Below are 9,477 nucleotides of genomic sequence, written 5' to 3'. Positions count from 1 at the left end.
ACTGCTGTGCATTGACCACAAACTCTGTACTCAAAATGTGTACACAAATTACGATTAACCCCCAAGGCTCTGTAACTTGATTTTTCAAACTTCTTTATATATACATAATATTATGATGATCATGATTGATTGGTAATATGATGATGTTGACAATGACGGAACTAGATCGAAACGAAGTGTGGTATGAATTCTTTATGTTTAAATTAGCCTAAAATACAAATTAAATCAAATGCGTACGAGAAAATACAACATTTATGTAAAAATATAAAAGCTAGTTGTTTTATTTACTTAATTATCAGTGGTTATGGTTGGCATGGTGGCCTTTCAGGTTACTTGGTTCCACTCTATTAATGCTGACCAATTTTGGGCAGGCCTAATGCCCTTAGCCCTAGGATCCTGGGCTCTATTGAAAGCATCTACTGTTCCTCCTATCCTGAAGGTTTCGGGTTCTCTTCTACAGTTCCACGTGTTCTCTGTAGAGTGCCTCGAATTCTTCGTCGTCTTCAGGTTCACTGACATCTTCACCAGCAAAAGCTGCAGCCAGATCATGGTAGACATCATGCGGCTCATCTGCATCCTCTGCAATTGGAGTTGCACTTGGTTTGGTTTTGGTTATGATTGGCTCTTCATCCTCCATTTCATCACCTGGAATTGTTATAAATGTGACTAATTTAGGATAAGGTTTTGTTAAGTTATTGCAGTAAGTTTAGCTTGATATAAGGAACAATTGAAATTTAAATAAGCTCATCTATAGTCGAACATTTTATAATAGTAAGTAAGCTCACGATTTTCTTTCTAATTTTCGAATTTCTAATTCTAATCAAACTATTAATCCAATCGCCCAAGGTAAAGTGTTTTCAGACCTTTAAATAATTTTATGTTAAATAAAAAGAATAATTAAGCATCCTAAAAGAACGAAAATTGAAAGGAACTTCTATAATCCCTAACCAAAAAAGTATTAGTTTACTTAAATGTTCAATACTAGTGAGATATAAAAGTTATACACATTTTTTAATAGCTTGTTCGGTAAAGGACTAACTTGAGATTATAAATGGGTGACCAACAAGTCCTAATAAATTCCTAAAATAAAAAAAGTAATATTCCTAAAGTGCCTAAGGAAAACGTACTGCTGTCAATGGCTTCATAACCGCCTGGTGGCTTCGATTCGTAGGTAACGAAGATTGTGGGGAACTCCACGATGGTCTTGCCGGCTAGATTCTCGCCCAGCGTTTTGGTCGCCTGCAGGCGATAGCATCTCGTAGAGCTGCGTCGCACGCCCTCGGCTCTCAGCCAGAAACTCAGCTGGTCAATGCCGGCAGTCTGATGGTTTGCCAGTAGTTTGCGATGATCCTTCGCCGTTTCCTGCTGCAGATCCACATACTTTACGATCAGATCGGACAGGGTGACCTCCTCGTCACACCGATCGTCCACGAATCGGGCCACATCCCGCGTATGCTGCGCCTCGAGGGGAATGTTGGCAAAGAGCCATTCGACGCGCCAATAGAAACGTCCCAGCTTCCAGTTCAGGTATGTGGTGTTCTCCTTGTGCCGGCTGAAGTTCTCCAGTTGCAGACGGAGATTGATGTTGCGCTTCCTGGCCGCCGTTCGCATGCGATGCTGGGCCACCGGAAGATTCCTCTGGTCGTGGGTGAATCGTTTGCACCGATCGGTCTTCCGATTCTCTGCATAGCGGGTGCACTCCTCCAGGAAGCAGTAGTCGCTCATGAACTCCCGCGATGTCATCTCGCTGAGGGGTACGAACTTGGTGCGATCCCGCTGGCCATCGCAGCCGAGCTCCTTCTTGTGGATCTGGACGCAGGGCAGGCTGCAGGTTTTCACTTCGCACTTGGGACACGCGTAGCGGGCCTCCTTCGCGGCGCACACCTCACACATGCCCAGACGAAGGGTGCTAAGGGATATTGAAGGGATACAATGCTGGTTTATAGGTCTAGGAACCGGGAATTACCTGGTCTTAGTGCTTGTTTCCGCTGCCATCATATGTTAATTTAAATTCCAACTGAAGCCGCGTGTTGCCATTGTTTACATCTGAAAGTGCTGGCGAACTGTTGAGTGCCAGGGCTTAGCTAAAATTAGCTTTTAAAAATAGCTAAATGGTAGGTTTAAAAAAAAATATTGAAACAAATATCAAATACGAAGGATACGAAAAAATGCATTGCAGAACATTAAAAATGTATTACAAAAATATCGAATACGAAGTAAAAAATGTTTTTTTTTTAAATATCCTTATAATAAAATGTGGCTTGCAGAATAATACAAAAATTTACAAAAATATAAAATACAAATAAAATATGCATTGCAGAGTAATAAAAAAAATTACAAAAATATATTATTACTATTTGAAAAGAAGTGAAAAAGAACTTGAGGTAGGACCTTCAAAGCTAATTAAGTCTGTTTATAATAAGGAATTTTAAGTTCTAGAGAAACTAACTTCTTCAACAAACAAGTAAAAAAGTTAAAAAAAAGGTTTGCATCATAGAATACCAATGAAAGTTAACAATAATATATGTTCATATTTCAATTAAAATATACATAAAAATTTGCAGAGATACAGATTTACTAAATTGTCAAGTCGCATTATACAGAAATAAATATACGAAATTAAATAAAACACTTCAAAATCATAGTCAATCACATGCCTATACCGTAGATTAGTTACTACTATATTTTTAGTAATAAATACAAATAAAACTGAATTCAGCACAACCTACAATCAAACTGTTAGTGCTAGCCATATTTGGCTAGAAAATAGCCAACTCGCCATCTCGGTCGCTTGATCAGCTGTTAGCCGTCCACATGTTATTTTGTGTTGTTGTGTTGGCGCGTTTTGTGGTTTTGCGATTACGTTGATTTCGTTGCAAAGCAAATTGTGCGTGGAATAACATACTTGTGAAAGCTAAATACTGTTATCTGAATCTAAATAAACAGATTGGCCGGCGATTGGGTGTGCCCAGTTACCTGGAAACCTATGAAATTGCAGTTTGTTTATTGAAATTCCAGGTAGACCAAACTCAATGTTTATTTGCAGTGCTGCAATAGTGTGTGTGTGTGTGCCAGAGCACGTGTGTGTGCGATAGATTTGCCCTGCTTGTTATCGAGCTCGCATATCCAGTTATCGCAATCGTTATCCGTTATCTGGCGCAATATTTGAATACATGTGCGCATTAACAAAGCTTTATTTACTTATTACCATTTGTGCTATGCTGATAAAAGCAAACATCTTATCGTTCAATTGGTATGGTCTAGAATTTACAAGCCACGGACACGCTCTTGTTCAACATATCTATTTTGGCCCCCACGCTACCCGCTGTTTCTATGCTTTAATTGGTCTTATTTATTTACCAGTTTTTCCATTTTTGTCATTAGATACCGCTAAAGCACCTGTGATTGGCACCGAAAGAGAGGGAGCCGCGGTCGGAGAGCGGTTCGCCGATCGGTGGGGAGGTTTACGGTTACGGTTCCGGCTCTATAAATATGGCTGCTCGCCAGCTGGGGCGCTTAGTCCGATCGCTAGCCGTTGATCTTTCGGGTACAGTGAGCTCCCTCAGTAGGGGCACAGTGAGCACTTACAGTACGGCGACCACTCTCAGTACAGTGAGCATCCAACGCATGGAGTCCCTGGCAGTATCGGGTTCGGGTTGTAGCCTGGCCGAGCTTGTCTTTAATCCCCCTTCACAGAGTTGTAATGGAAATCATAGTACTAGTAATGGTTCTACCAGGAGCAGCAACAACAACAAGGCCGAGAACGCCGCCTTTGAGGTAGGTCCAATGGAATACCCATAATTACTACACAGATGTATGTACAAAAACATATCAAGGGAAACCTATCTTTTAGTATTTTGTATCCTTTTTAGAAGCTAATAAGCATAATAATTTTTTTAAGATTTTATAAATACCATTAGAAAGTCATATGTATGTAGTAATGTATCTATTTTGAACATATTAAATTGTAATATATTCATATTAATATGACTACTTTCAATATTCCATGATCACTTAAGAAGTTTTCAACCAAAAACTTTAAAAATATTTGATGTTATGTTTGATCTTATGTTATTTGTATATTTTTCTCACTTTGACAATAGGATAGTTATAACTAATAATTATTAAAATAGTTTTTAATACTAATGTACTAAAACATAAATATTGATTTGTAAATACATTTTTTTATGGAATTAGCAGAAAAAGTTCTTGAACAAAAATACCTGGGACTTTTTTCTGAAAACCATGACATTGATGAATCTAAATAGGATCTACATTTATTGTCCGATCGATATGAAATTTGGTATATAAGTTGGAATTGCAATAACAAAAGTTTCATCTTTAGTATAGAATGTTCTATCTTTTGAAATTTTGGTTCTACATAGTAAAAATGTGAATGTTTGACGAACCATTTTGATATAATATATTAAAAATGCATAATTTTTTGCCATTTTCAGGAGGCCATCAAGCAGCTAAACTTCCTGCAGTCAAACGATGCTGCCATAAGGAATTCGATGTACAATGCCCGCGTGGATACCAAGGCGGATACCATTAAGTACCTGGAGCGGAGCGGTCTGCCGCTGGAAACCGTGGAGCGGCTGTCCTTCATCCATGTAGCCGGTACCAAGGGCAAGGTCAGCCAAACGATCGGTAACCTGTTTTCGGGTTCTGTTTCTCATCTTTTTGTTTGGGTTTTAAGGTTTTCTTCATGCTGCACTTGTAATCCAATCCAACATCAGCTGGTTTCTAGTTAGGCTAATCAACTTTAGATTGGGCTTAGTTCTCCCTCTCTCAATTTACTCACCACTCTCTCTTCCAATCAGAAAACTCTCTCTCTGCCTCTCTTTTGAGGCCGCTAATCGCTCACTTGCTGATAAGATTTGTTTAGCTTCCAATTTTATATTTTTTTCATTGATGGATCTGTTAAGGTGCTTGATACCCCTTATGAGTTTATCAATCGGGTATTTTGAGTACATATCTAATATCTAGAAAAACATATTTTATTGACTTAAGTTGAGATCTTATTAAAACAGGCGTGTTTGATTTCATATAAAATTAAAAAAAATTAAGATAATATCAGGCTTTGACACCATTTCAGGTTGATAGAACATAACAATATTATGTAGAAAAAACTGTGATTAAGCTCATTATCTACTTACTGATAGAAGTTATTTCACAAGAATCGGTCTTATCAGAGTCACTTGGTCTATTATATCGACATTGCTATGCAAATATCACCAAAACTTTCTATATAATAGGTATTGCACTATAATATTTAAGGAGTGTCCATTTTTCCAAATACCAAACTCTTTTGTTTCCAGTTCCATTTGACCATGATTGAGCTTTGACTTCACTGGCTTTTTTTTTGCACTTTTTTGTACTGTTAGTAGGACACGTCCATAGATAACAAACATAATCAGATATAAACGGTTTCCGAGTGGACTAGAGTTCTGATAATTTTACACTTAACTTTTTAAAGGAAAATTTGGTGTTTTTAATTTTAAATGTAAGAAAGCTATGAGATATTATATTGGACTACGAATAAAATTGATTTTCTTTTTATTATTCTTCTTGATTATTTGAGTATTTGATTTTTTTATTTGTGATTACGAATATTTTCTATTTATATTTTAGTATACATCTGTATTTATAATTGTTTCTTAGTTATTTTATATTTAATATATCTATAATAATATTTTTAAAATATACTTACCCACTTTTAAGAGCATCGCGGTTGGTTATTTTTTATATAAGTTATTTATAGTATATAGTTATATTTTTCAATGGTAAACTTACTGATACCTTCATATCTCCCCGTAGGGCTCCACATGCGCCCTGACCGAATCCCTGCTGCGTCACAAAGGCGTCCGCACGGGATTCTTCAGCTCGCCGCACATCCTGTCCACCAACGAACGGATCCGCATCGATGGCCAGCTGCTGGCCAAGGATAAGTTCACGGAGCAGTTCTGGAAGGTGTACAATCGACTGTGGAAGCTGCGGGAACACGATCACGACATGCCCGCCTACTTTAAGTTCCTGACCATTCTGGGATTCCATGTCTTTATTGCGGAGAAGGTGGATGTGGTCGTTTTGGAGGTGGGAATCGGTGGAGAGCATGATTGCACGAATATCGTGAGAAATGTACGCACCGTGGGCATCACATCGCTGGGATTGGAGCACACAGAGCTGTTGGGGCATACACTGCCGAAAATTGCGTGGCAGAAGGCGGGTATCATTAAGCCAGGATCACATGTCTTCACCCATGTCAGGCAGCCGGATTGTCTGCAGGTGATTCGCCAGCGAACGCAGGAGCAGTCAGCAACGCTCTACGAAGTCCCGGCCACCGAGGACTATTTCCGATCGGAGGCATATGCTCCGATTTGGAAGAGCTTCAGCCACATGATCCGTCTGAATGGCTCCCTGGCCATTCAGTTGGCCTGCGATTGGCTGTCGCAGGCGAGGAGTCCCCTGCAACAGGAGCACACGCCCAACGAGGTGAGGATGGATCCGCAGCTGCTGCGCGCACTGGTCAGCACCCACTGGCCAGGTCGCTGCCAGCTGGTCCACTGGCACAGGATGCGGCTCCATTTAGACGGAGCCCACACCCAGGAGAGCATGGCCGTGTGCACGGACTGGTTCGAGAAGAGCGTGCGAAACAGGTAAGTCAAGTCAAGGGTCTAAGTGATCCTGGGATCTCCTCAAGTCTTAGGGTTGGAATAAACCATAGAAGAAATCCAATTGACCAATATAGAAAGTTTTGTAACTATTAAAAACAGTAATATACTATCTAAAATAGAACATCCATTTGTATTACTTCCTATACATATATTGTTATACTTATACCATAGTAAATATTTATTTAACTATTAAAATAGTTACCCTTACCTAAAAACTTTCATATAAAAGTATAATGTGCAAATGTAAAATAATGTGCAAGCCATATCTCTAAATGTGTAGGATGATCTCACTTTTGAAAATGAAAATGGTTTTACTTATAAATTAGTTACTGTGCTATTGTGACGTATGTATCATTTTTTAATTATTTACTATCAAAAGAGTTTTCTTACTATGTTTTAAGGTTTGGATAACTATCAAAATAGTTGACCAAAACCTAATATAACCTATATAAAAATTAGTATTGCAAAGGCATTTTCCTTAATTTTTTAATGATAATGCATTCTGATATTTTGCTTAATAATAATTAATTAGTTTGGTTGGAACAATTTCATATAAATGTTTTTTATAAAGAGCTATCATAAAATTGTAGAATTATTGTCAAGAAAAATGTAAGTTTGAGGCCAGCAAAAATCTTAACTAAAAGCAGTTGGAGTTATATATGACTTGAGCTCAAAGTTAATGGGTTTAAAAGCTTTAAGTGAAAAAATAAGTTATCTAAAGAGCAATACACTTTTACAGCGTAAATGCTGCTTTGAAATTATACTACAAAAGATGAAATATGTAGGTAAAAACCTTATGTAATTTAATTTTCTTTTTTTGGTCTTACAGCGTCAACCCAAAGATCCTGATCTTCAATCGCACTGGAGAATCCGGCTTCGCCCCCCTGCTGGAGTTACTGAATCGCACCTGTGCCTTCGACATGGTCTGCTTTGTGCCCAATCTGGCCACCTCCACTCCGAATGCTCCCAGCCAAGTGATGGTTCGCTTCAGTGCCGAGATGCAATTGAAGCGGGCGAGAACCATTGCCGGCGAATGGAGTGACCTCTGCAAAAGGAAGCATCAGAAAGATGAGGGTCAGGTGTTCGACACGTTAACCGATTGCTTCACCGCCATCCGGCGAAGATTCCCCCAAACGGACAACGGCGGACAGCTCGAGGTCCTCGTCACCGGTTCCATTCACCTCCTGGGTGCAGCGATAAGTGCCCTAGACCTGATCGATGAATCCCAGAACTGACTTTTACATTCCTAGTGAAACATAAATTAATTACTTCCTAAACAAAATTTATTTCCCATACATTTTAGTTGTAGTAAAGCCCAGTCCTGAAATCTAGAATGAAACAGAGATCAATTGTATAGGATATAGTCCTGATATCCAGAGTTACCTATTCGGACTTTAAAATGTTATAAAGAAAACAAAAACATTAGAAATGCTTAAGCCTACTTGGTAATAAGACTAATTATTCCTACTGTCCCGAAAACCAAAGTAAAACAGGAGACAATAGGATAGAATAAAATTTACTTGTAGCTAAGCCCTGTCCTAAAGTCCCGAAGTCCAGAGTTATTAAACTTAACATCACGTATTCGGACTTTAAAATTTTATGAAAATATACAAAAACATTATAATTATTTTATCCTATTTGTTAATAAGACGAATAATTCCTACAGTCTTGAAATCCAGAGTAAAACAGGGGACAATAGTATAGGATACGATTTAGTTGTAGTTAAGCAGTCCAACAGTCCCAAAATCCAGAGTTATTTAACTTTACATCACGTATTCGGACTTTAAAATGTTATGAAAATATACAAAAATATTATAAATATTTTATCCTATTTGTTAATAAGAGAATTATTCCTACAGTCTTGCAATCCAGAGTGAAACAGGGGACAATAGTATAGGAAAAGAATTAATTGTAGGTGAGCCCAGTTCTGAAAACCAGAGTTATTAAACTTTCCATCACGTATTCGGACTTTAAAACGTTATAAAAATATACAAAAACATAAGAAATGTTATATCCTACTTGGTAATTAGAAGAATTATTTATTATTTTAAGCAGAAAAATATTCAAAACAAGATTGCTATAAGCACATATTGTTCTCCATTACAAAGCAGACAAGGCAACTTAAAAAAATAATACAAATTCTTTAGAGATATTTTTAAATGGTTTTTAGTTATGGAAATAATTATTTGCCATTTGTAAGCAACACATTTCATTAACAGAGTAGTTTGTGCAAGGTTTCCTATATTGTAAAACATTATTCTTGCTAAGATTTTTGCATAATAATAAATAAAATGTGTCTAACATACATATGATTTTGTACAATATAAGTTTTTAATAATTTGTAACATTTTAGAATTCTGGGACCGAAAAAAGTTGTTTGACATTTGGAATGGCTTACCAGACGTTTTCCGTTTTAGGTGATTTGTATATACAAAAGTTTGCATTATTTTATATTGTTGTTGATAATATATCAAAATATCGATATTCCGATATTTTTTTTATAAAATGATATATATATATTTTGGATAAATATCAAAAATACGATATTTTTTAATTGGTCACATTAAATGCATGCTATATATTCTATATATATATTAAATACTTATAAAATAGCATTACGATACCTGGATACCCATGCTTTACAGCACTAAATCGAATAAAATATAAGCTATATCGAATATATCGATATTTTTACTTGATATTTTAAATATCATTATCATATATTTTTACAACAAAAAGGCATCGAAACGATATTTCTTACATTTTTCGAAAGCTCTATTATTTTATTTGTGACGTTTAT

At 36.9% G+C, this 9,477-nt stretch overlaps 2 protein-coding genes across 2 annotated transcripts; one reads left to right on the top strand and one right to left on the bottom strand.

The window, feature by feature from the left end:
* Positions 1–76: 76 nt before the first annotated feature.
* On the bottom strand, positions 77–2,107 carry LOC108005204 (box C/D snoRNA protein 1). The gene is made up of 3 exons (XM_017068391.4): positions 1,967–2,107; positions 1,128–1,909; positions 77–645 (listed from the first exon to the last, which is right to left on the bottom strand). The coding sequence occupies exons 1-3, from the start codon at positions 1,996–1,998 to the stop codon at positions 455–457; spliced, it is 1,005 nt and encodes a 334-aa protein (XP_016923880.2). The 5' UTR covers positions 1,999–2,107; the 3' UTR covers positions 77–454.
* A 721-nt stretch (positions 2,108–2,828) lies between these two features.
* Positions 2,829–9,216, top strand: Fpgs1 (Folylpolyglutamate synthase 1). Its single transcript, XM_017068370.4, has 5 exons — positions 2,829–3,018; positions 3,385–3,777; positions 4,458–4,634; positions 5,821–6,659; positions 7,507–9,216. Exons 2-5 carry the CDS (start codon positions 3,493–3,495, stop codon positions 7,910–7,912), a joined length of 1,707 nt encoding a protein of 568 aa, XP_016923859.2. The 5' UTR covers positions 2,829–3,018; positions 3,385–3,492; the 3' UTR covers positions 7,913–9,216.
* Positions 9,217–9,477: the final 261 nt, after the last annotated feature.

This window comes from Drosophila suzukii, chromosome X (assembly GCF_043229965.1).
Source record: "Drosophila suzukii chromosome X, CBGP_Dsuzu_IsoJpt1.0, whole genome shotgun sequence".
Taxonomy (NCBI): Eukaryota; Metazoa; Arthropoda; class Insecta; order Diptera; family Drosophilidae; genus Drosophila; species Drosophila suzukii.
The sequence above is the reverse complement of the archived record's forward strand: the minus strand, read 5'-3'. Positions and strand labels throughout refer to the sequence as shown.

Coding starts and splice junctions, on each gene's coding strand:
- LOC108005204 (XM_017068391.4), bottom strand. CDS start 1,998: ATGATGGCAGCGGAAACAAGCACTAAGACCAG. Junction 1,910..1,966: donor GAAACAAGCACTAAGACCAG/GTAATTCCCGGT, acceptor AATATCCCTTAG/CACCCTTCGTCTGGGCATGT. Junction 646..1,127: donor TTATGAAGCCATTGACAGCA/GTACGTTTTCCT, acceptor TAACAATTCCAG/GTGATGAAATGGAGGATGAA.
- Fpgs1 (XM_017068370.4), top strand. CDS start 3,493: ATGGCTGCTCGCCAGCTGGGGCGCTTAGTCCGATCGCTAGCCGTTGAT. Junction 4,635..5,820: donor TAGCCGGTACCAAGGGCAAG/GTCAGCCAAACG, acceptor ATCTCCCCGTAG/GGCTCCACATGCGCCCTGAC. Junction 6,660..7,506: donor GAGAAGAGCGTGCGAAACAG/GTAAGTCAAGTC, acceptor TTGGTCTTACAG/CGTCAACCCAAAGATCCTGA.